This window comes from Podarcis cretensis (genome assembly GCF_951804945.1).
Source record: "Podarcis cretensis genome assembly, chromosome: Z".
In the NCBI taxonomy this organism is placed as follows: domain Eukaryota; kingdom Metazoa; phylum Chordata; class Lepidosauria; order Squamata; family Lacertidae; genus Podarcis; species Podarcis cretensis.
Window position 1 is genome coordinate 1,864,681 of NC_137184.1, and position 26,240 is coordinate 1,890,920.

General features: G+C 49.8%; 1 protein-coding gene across 9 annotated transcripts in view; it reads right to left on the reverse strand.

The window, feature by feature from the left end:
- Positions 1–26,240, reverse strand: part of DAB2IP (DAB2 interacting protein) — a 307,079-nt gene that overhangs the window by 9,201 nt on the left and 271,638 nt on the right. For 7 of the 9 annotated variants that reach the window (XM_079961957.1, XM_079961955.1, XM_079961958.1 and 4 more), the window contains 7 exons: positions 23,055–23,199; positions 17,801–18,037; positions 14,032–14,233; positions 10,959–11,137; positions 7,958–8,852; positions 5,869–6,021; positions 2,586–2,791 (listed from right to left, as the gene is read on the reverse strand). In XM_079961957.1, the coding sequence (XP_079818083.1) occupies positions 2,586–2,791; positions 5,869–6,021; positions 7,958–8,852; positions 10,959–11,137; positions 14,032–14,233; positions 17,801–18,037; positions 23,055–23,199 (2,017 nt within the window). The remainder of the gene's footprint in view (positions 1–2,585; positions 2,792–5,868; positions 6,022–7,957; positions 8,853–10,958; positions 11,138–14,031; positions 14,234–17,800; positions 18,038–23,054; positions 23,200–26,240) is intronic. The other 2 variants (XM_079961956.1, XM_079961959.1) reach the window with 2 other exon arrangements.

Here is a 26,240-nt window from a genome sequence, read left to right on the forward strand (position 1 = left end):
TTGAAGTGGGGACGAAGGGAAGGGGCAACGGTAGCGGCTGAACCAATCTGTGGATCATCAGGATGAAAGCCTGGAATTTCATCACAAACCCAGGAGGGAGGGGGTGGGGGGGCTGTCCCATGGCTGATGAACCCCACTGCACCTGCAGAGGGCCTTCTCAGTAGTGGCACCTGCCCTGTGGAACACCCTCCTAGCAGATGTCAAGGCAATAAACAACTATTTTACTTTTAAAAGACAACTGAAGGTGGCCCTGTTTTGCGAAGTTTTTAATGTCTGATGCTGTATTGTTTTTAATATTTGGTTGGAAGCTGCCCAGAGTGGCTGGGAAAACCCAGCCAGATGGGCGGGGTATAAATATATTATTATTATTATTATTATTATTATTATTATTATTATTATTATTATTATTATTATTTCCAGACATCCTTGGATTTTTCCAAAAGCCTATACCCCGAATTTAAAAGTGAAATGGATTATCAAGGTAGCATCCAGCATAAAAAAACCTATGGACTAGAAACTTAGTTATGGTGTTCTAAATAAGGGGTGGAATTCAGTTTATGAATCCCTTCAGAGGAAGCTCCAGTGGGGGCGGTGTGGAGGTGGTGGGGTTTAGGGAGAACCACCAAACAGCACACAGGGAGCAGTGGGGGGAGTGTGTCTGGCAAGCTGAAATGGTTGCCCGCATGGAATGAAAAGGGACGCAGGTGGCGCTGTGGGTTAAAGCCTCAGCACCTAGGGCTTGCCGATCGAAAGGTCGGCGGTTCGAATCCCTGCGGCGGGGTGCGCTCCCGCTGCTCGGTCCCAGCGCCTGCCAACCTAGCAGTTCGAAAGCACCCCCGGGTGCAAGTAGATAAATAGGGACCGCTTACCAGCGGGAAGGTAAACGGCGTTTCCGTGTGCGGCTCTGGCTCGCCAGAGCAGCGATGTCACGCTGGCCACGTGACCCGGAAGTGTCTCCGGACAGCGCTGGCCCCTGGCCTCTTAAGTGAGATGGGCGCACAACCCCAGAGTCTGTCAAGACTGGCCCGTACGGGCAGGGGTACCTTTACCTTTACCTTTATGGAATGAAAGCTTTAGTGCGGTACTGAATTCCTCCACAAGTTTATTGCATTTGTATCCCACCTTTTTCTCCAAGGAACTCTAGGGGGCGTACCTAGTTCTCACCCCTATTTAGTCCCCACAACAACCCTGTGAGGTAGGTTAGGCTGAGAGATGGTCACACTCTAGTTGATTTCACTCATGGCCAAGTAGGGATTTGAGCTCTGGTCTCCCAGGCCCTAGTCTGACACTCTAAGCACAACACTGCACTGGCTCAGGTGTGGTGCTATGACCAGTTTAAGGCTGGTGGGGCAAGAAGGCTGTTCAGTCGTGAGGCCAGGGAAGCCCCCTCAGCACTTGAGCAACGTGTTGGCTAGACTAGGGAACTGGGTGTCAAATCGGCAGCTTTATACTGCCAGGGAGAACCTGATTGGCCAAGCTGCAGGACCACTCCCGGGCCACCTGTGGTGCTGCAACACAGCAAAAACCAAGTCCTCACAGGTCCTAATCTGACTCTAACCCAGGCGTCGGTAAGGTTTACCTCACCTGGGCCAGGTCACTCCAGTGAAGATCCCTCTGTGGGCGGGATCGTGCACCTGCAATTTCCAGCGTCTGCGCAGACATGATTTCCAGCATCTGTGCATGTGCAGACGTGATTTCCGGCGCTGCGGAAGTGAGTCCCCGCGTCACGCTGGTTTAGCGCAGCGCGCAGAGACTCACTGAGTGTGCGGCTTCGTTTGGGGGCAGGTTGTGGGCCGGTTAAACAACCTCCGTAGGCCTCTTGTGGCCCATGGACCTTATGGGTAGGCAAACTAAGGCCCGGGGGCTGGATCCAGCCCAATCGCCTTCTAAATCCAGCCTGCAGACCGTCCGGGAATCAGTGTGTTTTGACATGAGTAGAATGTATCCTTTTATTTAAAATGCATCTCTGGGTTATTTGTGGGGCATAGGAATGTGTTCATCCCCCCCCCAAAAAAAATATAGTCCGGCCCCCTACAAGGTCTGAGGGACAGTGGACCGGCCCCCTGCTGAAAAAGTTTGCTGACCCTGCGTCTAACCACGACACTCAGGGCCTTCCTCCTGTGTGCATCCAGCTGGGGTCTTGAACTGTTTCACTGCCTGAGGTGAGACATGAAGCGGCTTCCCTGCTACCATTGCTTCCCTTACCTGGGTCGCACAGTAGCCCCCATGATGTAGTGATGACAATGGCGGGTTTTGGAAAGATCTCGCAGAGCGCGAGAGAGATCTTGCTAAATTTTGGCGACATCTCACAGAGCATGCACACTATCTTGCGAGATTTAGGCGAGATCACACAGAACGCATGTGAGATCTTGCAAGATCTCACAAAGCGCATGGAATATTGCAGGGTGCAAGAGATCTTGCAAGATTCCAGTGGGATCTCATGAAGCGCACGAGGCCTTGCAAGATTTCAGGCGCAACATGGCGGAACGGAGGGGGTCTCACCGGAAGCCACCAACATGGCTTTGCCCACGGGGTTCCGCATCCCAAGATGGCTGCCTCAGCCTGTCTCAGGCTGCCCCTCCTACCTGCTGATGATGCCCTTCATCTGGATCTCTTTGTCTTCCTGCTGCCGCCGCAGACGCTCCTCACTCTCCTCCAGCCGCGCCTGATACTCCAGCACCAGCTTCTGAGTATTCTCCTCCTGGCACTTGAAGCGAGCTTCGTACTCCTCCAGCTTCTTGTTCGAGATGCGCAGCTTGTCCTGCAGGACCACCACGTCCTGCTGATACTGCTGTTGTGCAGGAAACATGCAGGAGAAAGGGCTGTGAGCACCCTCACTACCCACGGACTCCCCTGCTCCACACAGCATGGCGGGGCCCGTGCCAGCAACCACACCCACCCCGGTCAGCCGCTCAAAGCCCTTCTGTCTCTGCCCAGCCATCTCCTCCAAGCCACCACTGGAGCAGCGCCACCTGTCCACAGGTATGTGTGTGTTTTGCACACTGGAAAGACTCAAGAGAAAAGGAACCGTATGGAATCATGGAATTGGAAGGGGCCTAGCGGGTCCTGTAGCCCAGCTCCCTGCAATGAGGGAATTTCAGCTTAGTGTGGGGGAAGACAGGAGCAAGGCAAGTCATAGTGGGAGGTGTGTGTGTGTTCTGATTTCAGGCACTTCTTCCGACAGCGGTCTACAGTGGGTGGGTGTGGAGAGGCAACACACAACCTACGCTCCTCCAGATGTTGCTGGACTACAAGAAATCTGCTTCCGGGCCAGGTTCAAGGTGTTAAAGGTAAAGGTAAAGGGACCCCTGACCATTAGGTCCAGTCGTGGCCGACTCTGGGGTTGCGGCGCTCATCTCACTTTATTGGCCAAGGGAGCCAGCATACAGCTTCCGGGTCGTGTGGCCAGCAGGACTAAGCTGCTTCTGTCAAACCAGAGCAGGGCACGGAAAAGCCGTTTACCTTCCCGCCAGAACGGTACCTATTTATCTACTTGCACTTTGACGTGCTTTCGAACTGCTAGGTTGGCAGGAGCAGGGACCGAGCAACAAGAGCTCACCCCGTTGCAGGGATTCGAACCGCCGACCTTCTGATTGGCAAGCCCTAGGCTCTGTGGTTTAACCCACAGCGCCAGCCGTGTCTCCAAGGTGTTAGAAGTTAGTATATAAAGCCTCTAACAACTTGGGCCTAGTTTACATGCAAGATTGCCTTACCCCAAAAGGCATCCACTTGACCACCTTGACAGGAAGAACTGGCACCACTACAGGTGCCACATAAAACCCAATTGTTTAGTGTGGCAGCACCCGCACTTTGGAACTCCCTGCCTATTGATACCAGGCAGGCGCCTTCGCTGTATTCTTTTCAGCGCCTGCGAAAAACATTTGTTTACACAAGCCTTAGCCTTTTTCAGAATTTTAGCTTTCTCTGTGTTTTAAACTATTGTAGTAATTTTTTCTTTTGTAAATCGCCTTGAGGCTTGTTTCTTTACAATCAAGTGGGGTGCAAATTTTATGAAATAAATACATATGCTGGCTCCTAGGAGCTGGATTCCCTTATTATCTAGTCTTGCTTTCCCAAAAGAGGAGTAAATCTTAATTTTGTCCAGCACCCTGCAAACGGGCAGTTTGCTCTGGATTTTAATCCTCTCTGCCTCTCCACCCCAACAGCCCACAACTGCCCTATACAGCTGAGATATGGAGGATTGAAACCACTGCTGCTGTTTTTTTCTTATTTATGACTTTAGTGCTTCTTATCTTTTCTGGTAAACCGCTTTGAGGCAGTCAAGTGGTGCGTAAATTTCATGAAATAAATGAATGGATAAACAGCATGCAGGGGTTTCCACTGACTCAAAGCCTGCAACACATGCGTGTGTGCATGCCATGTGGTCGTATCAGGATTCTTTTGCTGTGGACTTTATTTGCCGTGCTTTATTGACCCGTGCAAACGCTGCAGGAATCTCCACTGAAAGAACTTTGTGGAAGCCCTCTCAGCATTCTTTTCTTACAGGGGTTCCATCAATGAAGAGTAGGGAGAGATTGGTCAGTCTCTTTCTCTCTCTCTCTCTCTCTGTGTGCACAAAGGAACTGAGACAGTGCAAAGCCATGGCAAAGGTGCCCACGCGCATCCGTTTTACGGAGCCACCCTGGAATTCAGGAGAAGTGAAGAGCTTTAGTGGCAGTGACTCAGCAGCAGAGCATCTGCCTGACATGAAGCATCAGGTTCAGCTCCTGCAAGGATCTCCAGGTAAGGCTGGAAGCCACTCCCCACCTGAAACCTCTGGAGGGCCACTGCTGCTGCCCGTCAGTGTAGGTAATGCTGAGCTAGATGGACCAAGTGCCTGGCTCAGTAGCTTCCGGCAGCTTCCGGCACCCTCACAAAGAAACAATGAAGCTGCAGACGCCGCGGAGGAGAAACTTCTGACCTCTCCCTTTTAACTGCGCAGCTTCGGGAGAGGCAGGCAGGAAACAGGTGGGAGGCAGAGAAAGAGGTGAGAATTTGAAGGCACTCGCGCCAACCGGAAAGTATGGTTCCAGTGGAGACAGGGGCAATGAGGGTGGCACTGGCAGCGAGGCAACAGCGGTTGCTCCCGTGCCTGCTCTCCTCCTGTCCAGATCTTAACATGTGGCACAGCTGTGGGAGGTGTGTCTGTGGGGCAGGGAACGGGGCATGGATTATGTCAATGGAGCCAGCGAGGGAATGACAACAGCACAACGGAAATGCAGGAAATGAGCAATGCCAGGCTGGGATTATAAAAATGCTCAGAGCTGCTCTTGTCAAGGCAAGACACGCCCCTTCTTTGGGGGTGTGGGCTGGGGAAGGAGGAGGGACATAACCTGCTGCCCAGGTTCTCTCTGTAGGAAGGACCTCTCCAGATACAGCTGGGAGTCTTCCCTCCTGAAAGCCTGGGGAGATGCTGCCAGCCAGTGTTGACAACGCTGAGCTGGCCAGACCAGTGGTGTTTATTTACCTGTTTCACTTATTTATTGCTTTTATATCCTGCCTCTCTTTCTCCAAGGAGCTCAAAGTGTCTGGGCATGGCTCTTACCCCTTTTCACTTGATTCCCACCCCCAGCCTGCGAGGCAGGTTAGGCTGAGGGGCAGGAACTGCTCTCCTTGGAGAACAGAAAAGGGAAGAGACAAACGCAATAGGTAAAGTGGTCCAGGGAAGGTGGGAGTGGCAGCCTGAGGTCATCAGGAGGGCTGCAGGACATACACCCCCAACGCCCTGCCCTACATGAAAAGCAGTAGTGGGCAAGGAGCAAGGGCCACTGCAGCCTTCGAACGGCACAGGCCGGGGAGCGGATGTGTTTACAAAGGCAACTGTCTCTCCCTCTGGAGAGGCCACTTCTGCGTCCTGCCCGGCGTTACCTTTTCCCCTTGGCCGAACTCCTCTTTATTCCGGATCTTATCCCTGTGCTTGGGTTCTGGGTCACTGCTCTCCTCTTCTAAAAACTGCACGTTCATATTCAAAAGCCAAGCGGCTGTGCGGTCCAGGGCATTGGGGTTCACAGGAGAAGGGGCCTAAAATGAAACATAGAACCACAAGCGAAAAGAGGGAGTGGAGGGGGAGAAAAAGAAAAAAGAGGAAACCGGAATGGACATGAAGCTAGAGAAAGACAGAGAGCACATGTCCCAAATACCCAACACTTGGGTTTTTGGTTTAGTAGGCAGTCTTCCTAGAGCCAAGCCTTTTCTAGGACTTTAGACTGGAGGGAAACTTCACCTTCCAACCTGAAATGGTTTGTTTTGAGCACTAAAACCGCATTCTACGCAGGCGTCCTGTTGCAAGGGTCCCCCTATACAAACACCACTAGCCTTCTGGGGCCAAGTGGGCTTTGACGCTCCCCCAAGTGATGGCAGAGCGCTCAAAAGTTATTTTCACACCAGGAAATCTCAACGGGGGGGGGGGGGGAGAGCTTGTTAAGCTCTCTCCTTTGCTTGTGTTCAACTCATGGAATTTCTACCTGCATATGGTTGAAATCATGCGAGTTAAATCTGCTCAAGGTGTCACCGCACTGCGTTTCCAACCTTACTTCAGGCCCAACTTCATCCCTGAATGAGAAGGCTGCACCTCTCAAGTCTGCTCCCCATATTTGGAGGTGCTTTTTACAGAGGGACAATTTCCCCCACGACAGTGGACAGAGCTAGCAAAGTTTTATTAGGAGGGTTTTGGGGTGGGGGTGCAGCTCTCTATTGCTAGAAAGAGGTATTTTAATGTCTTGGTCCCCCCCCCACCCATGTAATGCTGTTCCAGGGCATACCTAGAAGAAATCTTGCCCCTGCGCTGCCCCCCCCCTATGACACAATAATGAGAAAAAGAAAATGACAGATGTGTCAGAAAAATAGGGTAGCAGTGGCGCTAGCAGGTTTACCGCATAGAGACCTACTGCCAGTACCCTGAATCCATCAGGAGATCTGGGTACTCCCTCTTTCAGATTTGTCTCCGAAATTCACCCCCCACTTCATGAGCTGAAGAATTTTGAAATCTGTATCAACGCCTTATCTCCGGCTCCCTCTACCCTTATCTCCCTGTGGCTTCCCTAAGAAAACAGCCTAATCTGTTTTGCGGCTGAGCTGATCTCTAAAGGAGAAACAACCCTGGCTCACAGCTCCTGCTTGCAACCTCCCCACTCTGGGGAGCGAGAGGCACTGTGGATGCTCCCAACCCACCGGCTACAAGCGGATCTAGAGAGAGTGCATGTGACTGAGGCCTTAATTAGCCCTCAAATAACAATTAACATGGTTGAATTTGAACAAGGAGCTTCATTATTTATTGTGTTCCCAGCTAATAGGTGAGGGGATGCGGATGAGCACCAGAAGGAGGGGGTGGGGGAGGAGAGATTATGACACCAGGCTCAGGTGCAGGTGGGGGGAGGGCTTGATCCAACCACTGACCCCTTTCCTGCTGTAGTTTCTGGTCAAATGGGGCTGTTTGGAACGAGTCCAGCAGCTTGCAAGTCCCTGTTTGAGCAAAGGTCACAGCCTTTGAGAGGAGGATGACTGAACCACAGAACTGCAGAGTAGGAAAGGATACCAAGGGGTCATCTAGCTGGCTGGCCTAGCGTGGCAGCTCCTCTCACCTGCCCCTTCAGCTGCTCTGAGCAACGCTTCTCAACACCCTCAACCAGTGTGCATGTGTTTCGGCTGGGGAGGGCACAGGGAACGACCTGCTCTCAATTTCTCTCTAGCTTCGATCGAACAACTCCAACCAGTGATGCTTCTCTGCCGCACACGGAAGCAGCAAGATCGTGAGATGGCACTGGATCTGGTGTGGCGTGGGATGGGGTGGGGGAAGCCGGAACATTTATGGGCAAAAGCAGCAGCAGGATGGCAGAGCGAGATGAGGAACAGCCTCCCGCAGATGGTGCAGATTCTGGCTGGAGAAGCGAGGTCCTCAGCCAGGTGCCCTCTCTGCCCCTTCTCCCCAACCTGCCCCTCCTGCCACGCCCACACTGACCTGCTTATGCACCGTTCGCTGCTTCATCTCTGGGCTGTCTCCCTTGGAGGACGAAGACTGCTGCCGGAGCCGTGCCCCGCTGCCCGGCCAGTCGGGCGAGGAGGAGAGCATGCCGCCGCTGGAGGGGCGTGGGTACTGCATCGTGCTCAGCAGGGAGGGCGGCGTCCGGCCCCGAGTCACCGGCGGGGGTGGTGGGGGCGGGGGCGGCTGGTCTATCCGCCTCTGGGGCCCCCCGCTGTTCTGCCGGGGCATTGTGGGCTGACCACCCTTGTCCGAAAGCGAGAGTTGCCGGCGGGCCAGCTCCCCTGCCCGCCGGTTGAAGTCCTCTGTTGCAGCAGCCACCACAGCGGGGTTGCCGAAGCCGTGCTTGCCCACCGCTGCCAAGTCCTCGCTGTTGCTGTGGGAGCTCAGCGAGCTGTGGCACTCAGAGCCTGAATCCGCCAGCCCACGAGGCGAGAGGGGCAGACCTGCTGCCATCTGGTACACAGGGTTCTGGAAGGAGAGGGGCGCCAGGAGCTGGGGCCGTCCGGGGGTGCCCTCTGTGCCGGGTGTCGTGGGGGTCTGGCCTGCCCGGCGCACGGTGGCCATGGCGGCCACGGCGTTCTGCTGAGTCCGCGTGCCCCAGGGGCCCGGGGCCTGCCCGATGGAGGGGGGCCCATCGCCGAGTGGGTCAGCCGGCCCCGGGAGGGCGGCCACACCATCCAGAACCCGGCTGTCCTGCAAGTCCACCATGGAGAGGCTCTTGCCACCGTTGGACATCTGGACGTCGGGCTCATTGGCCTCCGAGTAGCTGGAGCTCCGGGCAGGTGAGGGCTGGGCCCCCGCAGACCTTGTGACAAAAAACAAGTCCTTGTTTTCAGGGGTTGGAGACGGTAATCGTGTGAAATCTATCAGACTGTGGGGGAAATAAAAACGCATAAGGAGAAGAAGGAGAGGAGGAAAAGAAGGAGACAGAGAGAGAAAGAGCTGTGGTCGCTGCACGAGAGGCAGCAGCTCTTTCACAGGACAGCAAGCAAGCAAGCAAGCAAACAAAAAACACCCCAGCGCCATCAACACTCATGCGCCACACGCAGGCTGTTGGGAGGGCGGACGTCTCATGGATGTGGCACGCCATGTGGGAAATGCTGAAAGGGCCATCGCTTGTGGCCTGGGCACCTGACTTGCATGCAGACAATCCCGAGCTCCATCCCCAACTGGGAATAGGGCTGGGAACTGCCCCCTGCCTCATGCCGCTGCCAACCAGTGTAGGCAGCACTGACCCTGGTGGAAGTTTCCTACGGTCCTAGACCTCCTCCTTCATTATTGAAGGTCCAGTCATGACCGACTCTGGGGTTGCGGTGCTCATCTCACTTTACTGGTCGAGGGAGCCAGCGTACAGCTTCTGGGTCATGTGGCCAGCATGACTAAGCCGCTTCTGGAGAACCAGAGCAGCACACGGAAACGCCGTTTACCTTCCCGCCAGAGTGGTACCTATTTATCTACTTGCACTTTGACGTGCTTCTGAGCTGCTAGGCTGGCAGGAGCAGGGACTGAGCAACGGGAGCTCACCCCATCGCAAGGATTCGAACCGCCGACCTTCTGATTGGCAAGCCCTAGGCTCTGTGGTTTAACCCTTCATTATTACTCCTCCCTTATTTTTCTGGTAGCTGGCAAGTCAGCCTCTGCCCCCGTTGTACTGTTAAGGTTCTGCGTATGGGTCAGCATCAGAGGGGAAGTGGGCTGCGAGCACCAGGTACCGCAAAGCCCAGTCATACCAAGGAAAAGAACTTCCAGGATTCTGCCTTCTGAGGCCACCTCCTTCCTGGGAATATACAGAGTGTGCCGGGCAGCCCTCAGGAGGCAGCCTGTGGGCAAATCCCCCTCTTGGCTTTCCTTGCTGGTTGTCAACTAGCTGGCGGGGTTACCTGGCTCGAGGGGGCTGCCCACAGCCCAGCTCTGGCACAGGGATGCTCAGCAGTAAAGGAGAGCCAGTGGTAGCATAGCGGTTACAACAGTGTTTCTCAACTTGGGTCCCCACGTGTTGCTGGACTACAACTCCCATCATCATGCCTAGCTAGCAGGGCCAGTGGTCAGGGATGATGGGAGCTGTAGTCCAACCACAGCTGGAGGGCTCAAAGTTGGGATGCACTGGGTTATTGCGCCAGCAGGAGATCAGGGTTTGAACTCCCCACTTGGACATGAAGCTGCCACTTGGGCTGCTCACTGTCTGTCTTAGCCTAACCTACCTCACAGGGTTGTTGTGGGGATTAAAATGAGGAGGGGGGGCATCCTTGCCACCTTGAGCTCCTTAAGAGAGAAAAATAGGCAGCTGGAAGGGATCTCAAGGGTCATCAACTGCCTGCAATGCAGGAATTACAGCTAAGAAGCCGGCCTGTCTAGATGGATGCTGCCTGCCTGTGCTGGGGAGCCTGCTCTTCCCCATAGGCATCTGGGGCTGGCTCACCCTGCAGCAATTCAGGGCTCCGGAACCATTATATTAAGAAAGCCTCTTGTTGTGCAAACCGCCATGTGGGTGAACAATTGATTTTCAACGACGGGGAAGAAAATGGGTTTTTGCAACAGCTAATGCTTTTAAGCCCAGATCAAAGGTGGGGTGGTTTTACAAGGGTGGTTAAGAGCATGCTGCTTTGAGATCCAGCCTTGTGCAGCGTTTAAATCGTCCCCGTCCCCCCACTGATTACAGAGGGAATCTTGCTGCCGCCGCCACCCCTCTCCGATTGCTCATCTCTCTAATTAAACACATAGCTTCCACCTGAAATTTATCCATTTTGATGTTTTACATTTCAAAACAAGGAGCTGCACAAGGCGGCAGAAACCGTTAGCGGGCAAAGTGTCCATCCGCCATGGCCACCTTTTAGCCTCCCCCCTGCCCATGGCTGTCCCCCACCCCCAGCATCCTTCGGGGCTGCCTCAGCCAGCTTTTCCACAAAAGCCCTCCCCCATTCGCCTGGCAGGGCTCATCTCTGCTCCACCCCCACCCCCTGCCCTTGCCCGTCCTTACCCAGATAAGTCGTTCTCGATCACCATCTTCTGCAGCCCCACAGATATGCTGTTGCTAGCGTTGGGCGTCGAGGCAGCATGATCTGCTGTGACGGAGACTTGCACGCAGGACGGGTTGCTGAGGGCCGAATTGACGTCCCTCAGAATGCGTGGCAAGGGTCCAAGCTTTGTTGCTGTGCTCTGGAGGAGTGGGGAGAAACACAAGCAGGGCCATCACTGAGCATGCCTATCCCAGCCACACAACAACGTCTAGGCAACACAGCGACCATATATATACGTAATAGACAATCTTTATAGAATTCCTTCAAATCACAAAAAGTTCAAAATGAAATCTTTAGTCTCAAAGTCTCTGAAAATCTTTAAATGAAGCAAGGTACAGTGGTGTCCCGCAAGACGAACGCCTCGCAAGACGGAAAACTCGTTAGACGAAAGGGTTTTCCGTTTTGGAGGCGCTTCGCAAAACGAATTTCTCTATGGGGTTGCTTCGCAAGACGAAAAAATATTGCAAGTTCCTGCAGTTTTTTCCCACTCCCCCCCCTTTCCTAAGCCGCTTATCAGCTGTTCCGCTGATAAGCCGCTTAACAGCTGATCGCTAAAAGCCGCTAGACCGCTAATAGCACTAATCCGCTAAGCTGTCAATGGGCTTGCTTCGCAAGACGGAAAAAACGCTAGATGAAGAGAATCGTGGAACGGATTCTTTTCGTCTTGCGAGGCACCACTGTACCAAACTTTGTACGGTGGAAGACAAGCTGTGAAGCTTTGTGTATTGAATAATGATGTTCAACACTACACAGTGATTCCAGATATTGACTACTGTTTTGTAGAATTCTTTGACAGCGTGGTGGGTAGATATAGAATGCTTCACAAACCCATCTTATTTTGAATGAATGTATGTAAATGAAAATATCAAATGCTGTGGAACAGTGCTCATGTAAAAATGTAGTATGCAGTGACAAAACAGTATAAAGTTTGGTACGTCGCTTCATTTAAGATTTTCAGAGACTTTGAGACTAAAGATTTCATTTTGAACTTCTTATGATTTGAAGGAGTTCTATAAAGATTGTCTATTACATATGTATATGGTCATCATGTTGCCTAGACATTGTTGACATTCTCTTTGCAACACAGGGGTTTGTTTGGATACTTATCCTAGCCACACAACAGAGAGGCTTCCAGTTCCGTCTTCAAATATTTTGTTAACTGGAGTCCACTATCAGCTTGACACAAGGGGTTCCCCATATGGGGCTTGAAGACTCTGAATGCCTTAAGATGGAAACCAGACATTGGGGTTGGCCCTTCCCCATCTACACATGCAGGACAGATCACCCCACTCCACTTCCTCGTTTCATGAGAATGTGATAAGAGTGCTGCTGGATTGGGTCCATGGACCATCTAGTCCAGCATCCAGTTCTCACAGTGGCTGACTGAGTGCCTAATCCTCTTTTAAAGCCACCCAGGTTGACGGCCATCACTGCCTCCTGTGGGAGGGAGTTCCACAGTTCAACAATGCCCCTCATTCACCAGGCAGAGATGCGCCAACCAGATGGGCATGGGCAGGCGAGTGTGGTTGGGGGAAAACAGCCTTAGGTGTCAAACTGAGACCTGTGCCATGCCTAATTATGCCAGTGGGTCAGATGCCAGGCCAGTGTCATGTAGTAGTAGTAGTAATAATAATAATAATAATAATAATAATATTTATACCCCGCCCTCCCCAGCCAAGACCGGGCTCAGGGTGGCTAACACCCAATATAAAAACGAATTGATTGAGATACAACTTAAAAAACAAGATTAAAATACAACATCATTAAAACATTAAAATGCAGCCTCATTTCAATGGAAACTCAAATCAAAAACTTTTGGGGGGATGAAAACATCGTCTTCACCAAGGCCAACTATCCAGACTGGTCCTACGTGGGCCAGAAAAAAGCCAGGGAAGTCCCCAAATAGGAGTTCCATCACAGAAGGAGAAAGGAATAAAGAAAGAGGGGGAGGGAATCAAATTGATTCCAAGCCAAAGACCAGGCAGAACACAGGAATACAGCCTGACTACAAAACTGGAAAGAACCAGTTAAGGAGGAACCTAATGGTTGAAACAACTCCAGTTAAGATACAAGGAGGGTTCTGCACGTACAGTAAAAAAATTGGGTTACGTGTTTCCAAGGAATGTGGTTGGATGAGAGTTGCTTCAGCAATAGGGTAAAAGAAGGAGGTTGGGAGGAGGACGAAACAGCCAAGATGATGCACCTTTTGCCTATAGAGCATGTGCACTAATGGGAAGCAGACTCCTCAGACTCTGTCCGGCGATGTGTTACTGAACGAACTAATTGGGAATTTGGTGTGAACCTCTGCACTTGAAACCCCCCCCCCCCCAGTTTCTGATAGCGAGTTCTCTCTTGCATAGGAGACAAGATGATCTCAGAGCAAAAAAATAATCTGGACTTCCCCTTAGCTTGGGAAACTGAACTGGAGGAGGCCAGCAAATACCTGCCTTATGGACTATACCAGCCCCAGCCGCCCACTCCCTCAGCCCCCCAATCTCCTGGAAGGCACCAATTTAGGGAAGACCTGCTTTCCAGACTGTCCCGTTTGAATAGAGGGTTTTGTTTTGCCCCTTTTTTTTAAAAAAAGGAATAATTATTTACTTAACATTTCACAACAACAACCAAGAATGTAGAACTTGAGCTGGCAAGATCCAACTTAAGTTAGGTGCAAATAAGGTTCACTATGGTTTTTAAGAAGCCTGCAAACTTTGGTCATAAAAAAATGCACCTAATTTTGTTTGCACAACAATGTGCCTGGAGGACGGATTTGGCATGCAAATTCTGCTGTCAAAGTCAGAACTCCTTTTCATTCCTGAGTTTCATGTTTTCAGCTTGCCTGTCTTTGCTTATAAACATATCCACAGTTTTGTATGCTGACTGAGACTTTCCTGACAAAGAAGGAGTGTTCAAATGCCGACGTACGTACTGCTCACTGTTGATTTCACATGATTATACACTGCATTTTTAAATTATTGCTTTGGTGGGGTAGTTTACTGGTGGGTGGTTATACAAATTCAACAAGCCAGCGGGTACCTGGTCCAGCTGAATCACAACTTCCCAGAGCAGAGAGTGTAAGGTGGAGAGTTCACGGCCCAGGTCAATGTACCCTTCGAAACCGGCCGTGTTGGATAGAGTCTCTGGGTTGGAGATCTCCAACAGGAACCGCTGCATGTTGGTCCACTCGTGCTCCAGGAACTGGTTCATGAAGGACATGTATTCTTCTTTGCTGCCAAACCTGTTACAAACAAAGCACATGAAGCGGTCTGGTTGGCCGCTGTGAGAACAGGGCAGTGGGAGAAGAGAAGTCTTTACATCTGACCCAGCGGCCAGGCTCCCCTGATGCTCATTAAGAATGGAACCTCCATGTCCAGAGGCTGTCTACCCATAAATACTGGTTTCTAAGGGATCAGGCAGGTTCTTGTCCTCACATCCTGCTTGGGTGCTGTGGGGCTAGAGGGGCCTTTGGTCTGTCCAGCAGCCAGGCTCTCCCAGTGTTCTTACAAGACTCAGATACAACCCACATTGAGTGGGTTAGCATGCCACGATGGCAGAGCCAACTAGCCAGAGTTTGGGGTGTTGCTAGGTACATCAGAGACTTGGAGTAAAGATGCACAGCCCAAGTGAAGATGGTGAACAGGTGTGTTTCCCGCCAGAGCCGTGTTTTTGCAGACCACCCACCCAACCACCTTGCAAGCAAAGTAAACAAACTTGGTGATAGCGAGGGGAGCAGGAGAAGATCTAGTGCCTGGTGCAAAACACACACCAACAATGCACCTGGTTGGGGTGCTAATATCTGGAAATAAAGCTACTTCTCCTGTCGAGCCAGTGATGGTTTAGTGGTTAGAGCAGCCTTTCTCAACCTTGGGTCTCCAGCTGCTGTTGGACTCCCATCATCCCTAGTGAGCAAGACCAGTGGTCAGGGATGATGGGAGCTGTAGTCCAACAACAAAAGTTGAGAATCACTGGATTAGAGGGTGCTGTGCTATGACCTGGGGGACCAGGGTTCTACCCCCACTCAACCCAGGAAGGTCTTGGGATCCATCTAGCTCAACTAGCAGCACTCCTCCAGCGTTTGAGACTGGGACCATTCCCAGCCCTAACTGGAGACGGCCCAGATTGAGCTTGGGTTCTTCTGCATGCAAAACGAAGCTATGATCCTTCCCCAACAGGTAGGTAGGAAGCCGCCTTATACCATGTCCAACCATTGTTCCACCTAGCTCAGTACTGCCTACACCGACTGGCAGCAGTTTCAGATGGGGATCTTTTTCTAGTACTGTCCAGAAATGCTGGGGATTGAATCTGGGGTGTCCTGGGTGCAAAGGAAGCACTCTCCTATGGAGCTGGGGCCATAACAACACAAGAAGAGCCTGCTGGATCAGGCCAATGGCCCATCTGTTCCAGCATCCTCTTCTCACCTGTGGCCAACCAGGTGCCTGTGGAAAACAAGCAAGTAGGATTTGAGCGCAAGAGCAGCTCTCCCCTTCTGTGGCTTCTAGCAACCAGGATCCCAGAAGCATTGCTACCTCCAGCTGTGGTAGCAGAGCAGAGCCATCATGGCTAGTAACCCTCAATAGCCCTCTCCTCTTATATCTCTGTGCTGTTGGGCAGCTGAGAGTCTGTGGATCAGGAAGCTGAAGTGGGGGGTGGGCGGTGTGGGCAGGGGCTGCCAGGAGGTGGGCTAAGAGCTGGATTTCGGCCTGAACCCCTTTACGACTGACCCAGCCAAAGCCAAATCACTGGCCTTCCAGATGATGTAATTTCACCCCCTTCCACAGACCAGGGACGCCCAAGGCCTTGACAAAGTCACCTTCGCTGAAAAGATTCTTGGGCGGTCGGGCAATGCCAAATTAGACGGCTGCGTTGGCAGGGAGGCTGGCTGGCCAGCAATTTGAGCAGGTGGGTGTACGAGTGAGAGAGAGATGGTGGAGGAGGGCTGATCCTGTCAACTCATGCGACACAGATGCAAGTCTCCTCTGTTCCAGCAGACCCCATCTTAAGATGCTTTTGTCAGCAAACTCACTCACTGCTGCTACTACCCTCTCTCTGTCTCTCTCTCTCTGTCTCTCTCTCTCTCTGTGTGTGCAGAGATTCTCTTTCGTTCGCTCTCTATCTCACAGCTCAGGATAAGCAGCTCAGAGCTCCTGAGCAAAGCCAGTGGGGAGATTTCTGAAATCTTTCCCCCTTTGTTTCCACCAAACCTACAGGCTTAGTTTAGAAAACTGACAGCACGGCTGTTTCCCTCGCCAGAGCTGATCCTCCTGGTTTTAGGGGCTTTAAAAAATCATAGCGCCAAGAAGTGTATGTATGCAAGGGGGAGGGGGGAAGCCTTGTGCAGTGTGGGGTCCAACATATTCCCTATCCTGGCTCCATTTGTGAGCTTGGTTCTATTGCAACTGGAGAGGTAAATGCAAAAACAAACCTGATCACCCATTTCCTCCTTGAATTGTGCTAAAAAAGAAACACCGTCCCCAGCAACCCCGCTTTAAAGCTTGGGGTGATGTGGGTGATTTGCCTTACTGGAACTGTGTTGTGATCAGCCGTGACTCCTGCATTGGAGGGGGCTGGACTAGATGACCCTCAGGGTCCCCCCCAACTCTATAATTCTATCCAGTCACTTAATAGCAAGGAAGAGGAATCCTTATCCAGCTTTCCCTCCCTGTGCAGTTCTGGGGCAAAGGGTTGGGATGGGCTAATAATAATAATAATAATAATAATTATTATTATTATTATTTATTATTTCTACCCCACCCATCTGGCTGGGTTTCCCCAGCCACTCTGGGCGGCTTTCAACAGAACATTAAAAAAAAAAAAGTTGCTGGAGCATCAGATGCAACTCTCACTTTTGTACAGTGGATTACATTCCAGCAGTGCAGAAGGCAGAGGCTCCCGTGCACCAAAAATCTATCCATCCAGGCAAACAGGAGGCATTGGCACAATTCAAGGACTCAGGGAGAGCCTGGAGCAATGCTAATGAGTGGGTGTGGACTAGGGAGAGGGTGTGTGTTCTGGAAGAGGGCCAAGGGCCAGAGAGAGAGAGAAAGGCCTGGATGGCCACATTCAGCTCTCTGGCCTGAGGTTCCCCACCCCTGAGTTATGGTAAGTCACAGCCCCCAGAAGACCCCCGTTTGGTATGATCTCAGATTAGCAGAGCTGGAAAGTGTCTTTCCCAAAGACCTTCAGAGAAGCAGATGGAGAGCAGAGCTACTCGTCTGCCCCTACAAGCTGCGGGATGAGTTACTGAGTGCAGAACACAGCTGCCTGAGAATCTTAGCTTCAGTTCAAGTTTCTAGTCCTTACTGTTGCCAAGCGTGGAGACAGACAGCCAGGTCGTGCATCCACAGCAGTGACCACAGGAGGAATGACCGCTGGGAGGAGCGCAGAGAGAAGAAACGCCCTGGTGCACCTGCAGCAGCACAACCAGACACCTTCATCTGCCCCAGCTGCAACAAAACATGTCTCTCGTGTATTGTTCCCCACAGCCACAACAGGCGCTGCAGCCTGCCAATAAGCTTGACATCAGCTGCAAAGATGCACTCCTCCACTGTCTCCCGAGACAGGCGGATGCCAACAACTGTTGCCAGTTGAAATTTAAGAAGCCAGAAGGGTGCCCAGATGAGATTCATAGCACTTGGGACAGAGGGAGATGAATCTGCAGATTGGGCAGATTTATAGCCATTTATGTGGGCAAAATGGTGAGCCTTGGGAGCGCTCAGCCTCTGGACCTAAGGCAGCTTCCCGGTCGTTTTTAAGAGAGAGAGAGACGGAGAGAGAGAGAGAGAGGAGTTCCTGGGGAAAGGTTTACTTTGCAAAGTTGGCCAGGTTCTGCGTGACCTTGGCGATCAGGGTCAGGGTGCGGGCTGTGCGGTCATCGGGATACTCCTGGAGGAGGCTGAAGAGGGAGGGCGACATGATGGCCGGGCAGAGGAAGCGGAGGAACAGCGAGGCGCTGATCAGGCGCTCACTGATGTCTGGGCGGCCGCGGCTGCTGCACTCCTGGCGCCACGAGGCGAAGACCTCCTTCAGCTCTCTCGGGAAGACGCTGCAAAGAGAGACAAGAAGAGGGAAGGTGGGTGCGAGGCCTTTTGCTTCCCCTGGGGGAAAATCTTTTTTGGGGGGAGAAGCACCCTCTGGTGGACTCCAGAGGGAAGGAAGAGCCCCCCTAAGTCATCCTCTAGCACAAATCAAACCTGAGCTCCCCAAAAATATTTTAGAATTTCTCCTATTCTGGTGCTTGCATCGAAAGTATTTATTATTTATTCCCTAAGATTCATATATACCCGCTTCGGTGTGCAGAAAATACTTCAAAGAGGTTTATAAAACAGCATGGTTATTGGTAAAAGAAAACAAAAATATTTCAAAAATTAAAACCACCCATTAACCAAAAAACACATCAGCAATCCTATACAGTCATTCCTGGGTTACTTCCGGGTTGCGCCGCTCGCACATGCACAAAATGACATCATGTGCAGAAGTGGCGAATCACAACCCGTGTGCGCGCAGACCCGCCACTGATGGGTTGCGTTCTTTTCATATTGCGCACGCGCCTCCGGAACGGATCCCATTCGCAATCAGAGGTACCACTGTATATGACAGGTTTTGCCTAAACAAAAGGAGTACAGTGGTACCTTGGGTTAAGAACTTAATTTGTTCTGGAGGTCTGTTCTTAACCTGAAACTGTTCTTTTTTTAAAAAAAAAAAATTAATATTTATTAAAATTTTCAAGGGTTACAAAAAGCAAAAGTAAAAACAATAACACCAAACAAAAACAAAACAACACATCACAACAAGAGGAAAAAAAGGGGAAAAGGGGACAAAAAACAAAAAACACAACTAATCTTCCCAACTTATTTTTCATTCGCTTATTTCCTCCTCACACCTCCCTTTTTTGTATTCTAATTCGATTATCTATTTCAGCAAATCCTTTCCATCTTTTCCAATTTTTGTTCTGTAATTTATCTCAATATAATGTAACTTTACTTTCCCTGTTCTTAACCTGAAGCACCACTTTAGCTAATGAGGTCTCCTGCTGCTGCCGCGCCGCCAGAGCATGATTTCTGTTCTCATCCTGAAGCAAAGTTCTTAACCTGAGGTACTATTTCTGGGTTAGCGGAGTCTGTAACCTAAAGCGTCTATAACCTGAAGCGTCTGTAACCCAAGGTAGCACTGTACAACAAAGGTGCCTGTCTGGTGCCAATAGGTGGGCAATTCCAAAGACCAACGCCTTACAAACACAGAATGGGAATTACATGACACTTGTAACAGTGCAAGTTGGAATGGGAAGAAAGACTGGCTGCTAATCCACACTGGGAAACTGTAGCTCTGGGAGGGGAATAGAGAGTCTCCTATCAACCCCCAACACCCTTAACCAGCTGCAGCTCCCATAATTCCTGGGGGGTGGAGCCACGACTGTTCAAAGTGGTTACTGAAGTGCTTTAAAGCTATGATGCCAAGGTGGCCTTAGACTTCAGTTCCCACCAGCGTCAGTCAGCACAGCTCTATGCTGGCCGGGACTGATAGGAGATGTAGTCCAAAGTACCCAAAGAGCACCGGGCTGAACTAAGCCACAGACAGGGAACCTGCAGCCTCCAGAGGATGCAGGAGCCCAACACTCGTCATTTCTGCCTACTGGCCACGGTGGCTGCTGGGAGCTGCAGTTCCACAGCATCTGGAGGGCTGCAGATTCTGCATCCCTGAGTCAAAAACCGACAGCCATTAAAGCTGGATCTACCATACTTTTCGCTCTATAGGACGCACTTTTCCCCCTCCAAAAATTAAGGGGAAATGTTTGTGCGTCCTATGGAGCGAATGCAGGCTCCTTGGCTTTAGCGGAGGCTACGCGTTGCTTTCGCTGAAGCCTGGAGAGCGAGAGGGGGACCTCACGCTGCACTCCAAAGGCTTCGGGTTCCTTTTGCTGAAGCCGGGAGAGCTATTCTAGCTTAGGGTTAGCTGTCCCAGAAGCCTCCGCAGGGCACGGGGATGAAGGCTCCCGGTGCCCTGCGGAGGCTTCGCACGAAGCTAGAACAGCTGCGCAGCACTCCCTCTAGCTATTCTGGCTTTTGGATAGCCCTGCGGAGGCTTCGTACGAAGCTAGACCAGCTATCCCAGCGGCTATCCCAGAAGCCAGAACAGCAAGAGGCTATCCCAGAAGCCAGATCCCTCTTGCTGTTCTGGCTTCTGGGATTCAGAATTTTTTTTTCTTGTTTCCTTCCCCCCAAACTAGGTGCATCCTATCATCTGGTGCATCCTATAGAGCAAAAAATACGGTAAATGATATTTGCTTCCTGGTAGTTCCATCCCTGCCTCTTCATGGTGCAGAGCTCTGGCTGCAGTTTCCCCTTGGGCTAATTTTTGAGGCTTTCTTTAGATTGACTTTGCAGTAGCCCAACCTTTTTCCTTTTTGGAAAAAACAAAAACAACAACAACGAAGCAAACAAATGCTAATTGTGTGATGGAACTGAGGGTCACCCAGATGTCCCAGAGGACCAGCTTTCTCTGTTTGGAAACTGCAGGTAAGCGCATATAGCCAAGGTGTCACGAGATGCAGCAGCAAAATCTCTTGCAGGCACTGGCTGGTCCTGCTGACCGCCCTTGCGACCAGGGCTGCTGCCAACTCTTCAAATGGTCTCTGCTTCTGTGTCTTTCACAGAATCACCAGGGATCACCAGGTAAAGACTCATCCTTGCATAGGGGAAGGGTTAGGATTAGGACCTATTCCCCCCCCCCCCCGGCATCTCAAGTTGCTGTTAAAAGTACAAGAGCGGGGCACACTTATTTTTCTGGTCAGTTGGCAACCTACTACTCTCTCCCACATCAGGTCCTTTGGGAGCATCACACATTTACTGCCATCTCTGTAGTTGCCCCTTCTTCAGAGAGAGAGAAATGTGATTACCTCTGAGCATGAAGAAAACACACCCCAACCCCAGTTGTAAGCACCTAGATGTCACGGTCACACAAACACACACTTTACATGTCTGTGAAAACCAATACAGTCATACCTTGGGTTACAGATGCTTCAGGTTACAGACTCCGCTAATCCAGAAATAATACCTCGGGTTAAGAACTTTACCTCAGGATGAGAACAGAAATGGCGCAACGGTGGCAGCAGGAGGCCCCATTAGCTAAAGTGGTGCTTCAGGTTAAGAACAGTTTCAGGTTAAGAACAGACCTCCAAAACGAATTAAGCTCTTAACCCAAGGTACCACTGTACAGTGGACGCTGGGGTTGCGAATGTGATCCGTGCGGGACGCAAGTTTGCGCACGCGTGGGTTGTGATTCGGCGCTTTTTGTGGAAAAAATTATTTATTTAAACAAAATGTTAAGTAGGTACAAATATTATGTCTATCAGTTTTCCTACTACATAAAAACCAAATATTTGTTAATACAACTTTTTTAGTAGCAAAAAGCAAAGGCAGTTTTGCATAGCCTATTGCGTTTAGGCTAAGCTTTAGGCCCAGACCAAAAATTTCAAAACAAATGTTTCCAAACGATTGTGTTTTAATATTAAATGTTAAAATATTTAAACATATTTAACAATACTCACTTATAGTGCCCATAGTTTTTTGCTAATATAAGGTATAGCTGTGTTGATTTTTAAGTCAAAAAATACTTAAGATGCAATCAGTTTATATTCCTTTATAGTAATTTAAAATCAGAATAAAGCTAGTTCACAAAATGCTAGACAGAGGGTCCACTACTATGGTTCCATCCTTCTATAGTGAAATCCCAAATAATATGTAGGTTATGCTTAAATAGACCCCAAAAGCCACCAATTTATCAACCATTCTAAACTATGAATTTAAAGCCAAAGCACCAATCTCTTGGTTATTTTTTAAAGTATAGAAGTAACTTAGCTTTCTCCATAACAAACCATTTACAATCCAACAGAATGATCCATCCCTTTCCTACACATGGGAAGGGTCCCCAACACACCACTAATACACTCTCCCCCACCTGGGCCTTGCACTACTGCATATGGAGCCAGGCATACTACAAAATGCCAAGGCATTTTACCGGCAATGGGAAGACTATAAATATCTCCCATAGCCAGAGAATCATCTTCCCATGCAAGCTACTCACTCTTGGACAACAAACAGCTTATGAGTGGCCCCGAGGAGGATTGAAACCACTAGACTCATTCAAGGGCCTTTAATTGCAGATTAATGGCCAAGCACATAACAGGAGAGGGATTTATCAGGTTCCAAGTTTTATATGCAGCTAAATATTTGCCCCCACAGCCTTCTACATAAAGTTAAGTTGATATGCTAGAGCGTTCATGCATCTCCAAATAAATTCTAAAATATAGGTCCCAAAAATAAAAACTTCAATGATTCAAATAATATTTTGTTATTTCCTCTACATATATCACACCACCTCACCCTCTTGGGGAAAAAACATATGGGATGATATGTCAAAAATAGCATGAAATATCTATACAGGTGAAAAAATGTACATGTCACAATAAACTGATAAGATACAGAGTTGTTATTTGATCACAATTCCATGTTCACTTGGAATTTCAGCAATGCATTATTGATTGTGTGGGAAACTCCCATGTTATTCTTGTATCTTTTGGGTTCCTTCATGAAATCTTATTCAAGGCTTCTCCAAGTTTCTCCATGGCTTCAGTGTGTGCCTATCATTTTTAGTATCTTGAATAACCTATTTTGACCCTTTTGTTTTGCTGTTTATATTCACTAACGCAGTTTTGGCAACAGAATCTTTTCGGCTCTCCATCAACCATAAGGATATTGTTTGCTGCTCCTTTACTTGGCAGGTATTCCCCACAATGCTCACAACAATTTTGGCAGTCCGTAACCCAAAAAAAAAACGCAAGCTGAAGTGTCTGTAACCCAAGGTATGACTGTACAAGGACAGAGTTAGTTCACAACGAAAATTAACTTGCTGATTTACCTATCTTTTGCCAGAGGGAAGGTGTGTTTTTTGTTTTTGTTTGGTCACAAAGCAGGGGCAAAGGGGATGTATTCCCCCCCCCCGCACCAGGGCTCTCACTTCTAGCACCCCAAAGCACCCCACTCCACCAGTCCCCGTCCACTGACCAGTACGAGTTGATAATCTTGCAGAAGGCCAGCTCACAGCACATCTTCAGGTTACTCTGATGCTCTGGGAGGTCTGAGGAGGAGCATTTGCTGGGATCCACCTCACAGTTTTCATCCGATTCGTACAGTGCCTTGATGAACTCGCCTGAAAGCACCAGGAGGGCAAGAAATAAACAGATAGATCATAAGGAGAGCCACAAGAAAACTGAGCTTTGCAAACTTGGAATGCAGTGACCTGATTAGTGCCCTTCAAGTCTGCAGGCAGACGGGGACTTTGCTCTGCTTTGCTACTCTCAATATAACCTTAACAGGATGGATCGAGTTCAGGGTCAAAACCAACAAAACCAATCTCCGTAGCAACAAAGGTTAAGGTTCTGCACTTAGGCAGGAATAGCCAGGTGGACAAATATAGGATGGGGGATACCTTCCCCCTGTTTCTATTTTATTTTTATTAGGTATTGTAATTAGGTGGTATGGAAATACTTCCAAGAAACAAACAGAAATTCACCAGGAAAAACCAAAAGCAATGTACAAAAACATATACACAGCCATTCCATGGGAGAGCACAGAAAGCCTAAACTTCAGCAACAAAGCACAGAATTTGGCTTCCTCAAGAATCGCAGTTCAGGTTACTAGTTCTTGTGGCTGGAAAGCTGTACTTGAAAGGCTGTGGGCATCGAGACTCTTGGGATGCTGCAGCCAAACAAAGGTAAAGGAGCAGCAGTTTGTTTTTTAGATTCCCTGTTTCTTTTGTCGCTCATGCCCTTTCTTGATAAAAACGCAACCGGCTTACGGAAAAGCTCACCCCAACTTCTAAGGTCCTCGGTGCAGAGATATTTGTTTAATAAAATGTATACACGGCTTGATTATAAGGGATGGGGAAACCCTCATAGAAGTTAATAATAATAATAATAATAATAATAATAATAATAAAGCAATGCAATTATCAATAAAAACAATTGTGCTGCAGCATTTGGAGCAAGCGCAAGGAAAGCCCCACAAAGAGCACATTGTCTCCCTTACCCACCATTTTGCATCTGCTGAGTCTGTGAAGCACACCTTTCATCAGTGATGGGATGATTGTAAACACTGCCTTGCACAGGTGTGCTCAGGCCAAGAGGTGTGGATATAACCTGGACAGGTGTGTGTGTGTGGAATCAGGTAGGAGATTCAACTGCAGCAAACCTCTGCAGAAAGGGTTGTTTGCAGTTTTAGGCTCCTAATGACTTTTGGCTGTAGGCAAGTAAGGAGGTTATCTTTATAACAAAAGGCTAAAAGACCAGGAGATTACTGGGAGGGGGGGGCAGAGGAGCAGAGCTTGACAACTCCTGCCCCAAACCCACCCTGTTGCCAGTCTGCAGGTCTCCTGTCTGTGGTAAAGCACACTGGTGGGTCACAAGGGCCCTGTATGGATCTGCCTTTAAAACCTTACAAGTAAACAATGGAACCCCACTGGTCTCTCCTTGACATGCTCCTGGCCTACATGCAGGAGCTGCCCCCCCCCAAAAAAAATACAAAAGCAGTTAACCCTGCCATCACCCATACGGAGTCAGAAGTAGAGCAATCTAACTACTAAAGTGCATGTGCTGGCAGTCTTGAGGCTGGACTACTGCAGTGAGTTCTTTGTGGGACTGCCCTAGGGCCTGGTTTGGAAGCTCCAGCTGGTGAAGAAGGTGGAGACTAGACTGCTGATTTGGGCATCTGGTTCACAACTCGTCACACCCTTGTTAAAGCATCTGCATTCGTTTCCCACCTACTACCGAGACAGGCTCACTGATTTGCAAGACCCTGAGCAACTAAGGTCCAAGGTACCTGAGGGATGGCCTGAGCCCTTATATTCCAGCTTGATCACCAAGATTACCTGCAGTGGGTGTTTGCCATTTCCTGTGTTGATGAGGCTCATTTGACAAGAAGAAACTGAGCCTTTAGTGCCATCAGTGCAGTCCTGCAGAACTCTCTGTCACTAGACATTCAGCAGGCACCTTCTGCTTCAGTCTTTTAAACACCTGCTTATGCCCCCCCCCCCAATTCTGTCAGGCTTGTGCAGGCAACCAAGAACACACGTTTCCACAATAGTTAGCTGATATCTGATTTCTGAAGGAGCGTCTCCACCCCCACTGTTCTGCCCAGACGCTGAGGTCCAGTGCCGAGGGCCTTCTGGCAGTTCCCTCACTGCGAGAAGCAAAGCTACAGGGAACCAGGCAGAGGGCCTTCTCGGTGGTGGCACCCGCCCTGTGGAACGCCCTTCCATCAGATGTCAAAGAGATAAACAACTACCTGACATTTAGAAGACATTTGAAGGCAGCCCTGTTTAGGGAAGTTTGTAATGTGTGACATTTTAATGTATTTTTAATCTTTGTTGGAAGCCGCCCAGAGTGGCTGGGGAAACCCAGCCAGATGGGCAGGGTACAATTATTATTATTATTATTATTATTATTATTATTATTATTATTGCAACTTGTTCTCATGATTTTCATTAAACCGTTTGATATCTTTTATGAGTAAAGGTAAAGTGACCCCTGACCGTTAGGTCCAGTTGTGGACAACTCTGGGGTTGCGCTCTCATCTCACTTTCAGGCCAAGGGAGCCGGTGTTTGTCCGTAGACATGTGGCCAGCATGACTAAGCCACTTCTGGAGAAGCAGCACAGCGCACGGAAACGCCATTTACCTAGGCTTTGTGGTTTAGACCACAGTGCCACCAGCACCCCCCTTTTATGAGTAGTGGTATATTAGTATTTTAAGAAACAAAATAAATAGTCGACATGCATTAATGTTAGGCTTTCCTCCAGCATGAACGCTCTTCCGACCGTGTCTGTTGAAAGAGGAATGTAGGATGGCAACGCAGAACACCTGGGAGTGGCTAGATAGAGCCTCCTGGCTAAGAAGAAGGCTGCCTCTTACTCTCTGGTACTGGGGCACAACAACAGCTTGCCTTTGCACCTGGTCTGGAGGTTTTCCTTTCGGGTGACTGGCTGGCTACGGCTGGATGCTGAACCTGGTTGCAGGTCGGATCCGATAGCCAGAGGTCTTCTCAGGTTCTTTAAGTACCACATAAACAAAACCTCCATTTACAAGGGCAGTCTCCCTCTGGATATCAAATGTTAGGCAGCAGCAACAAGAGGGGGGGGGGTCTCTTGCCTCCATCCTCTCCATGAGAGATTCCCAGTCATCAAAGTAGCAGGACT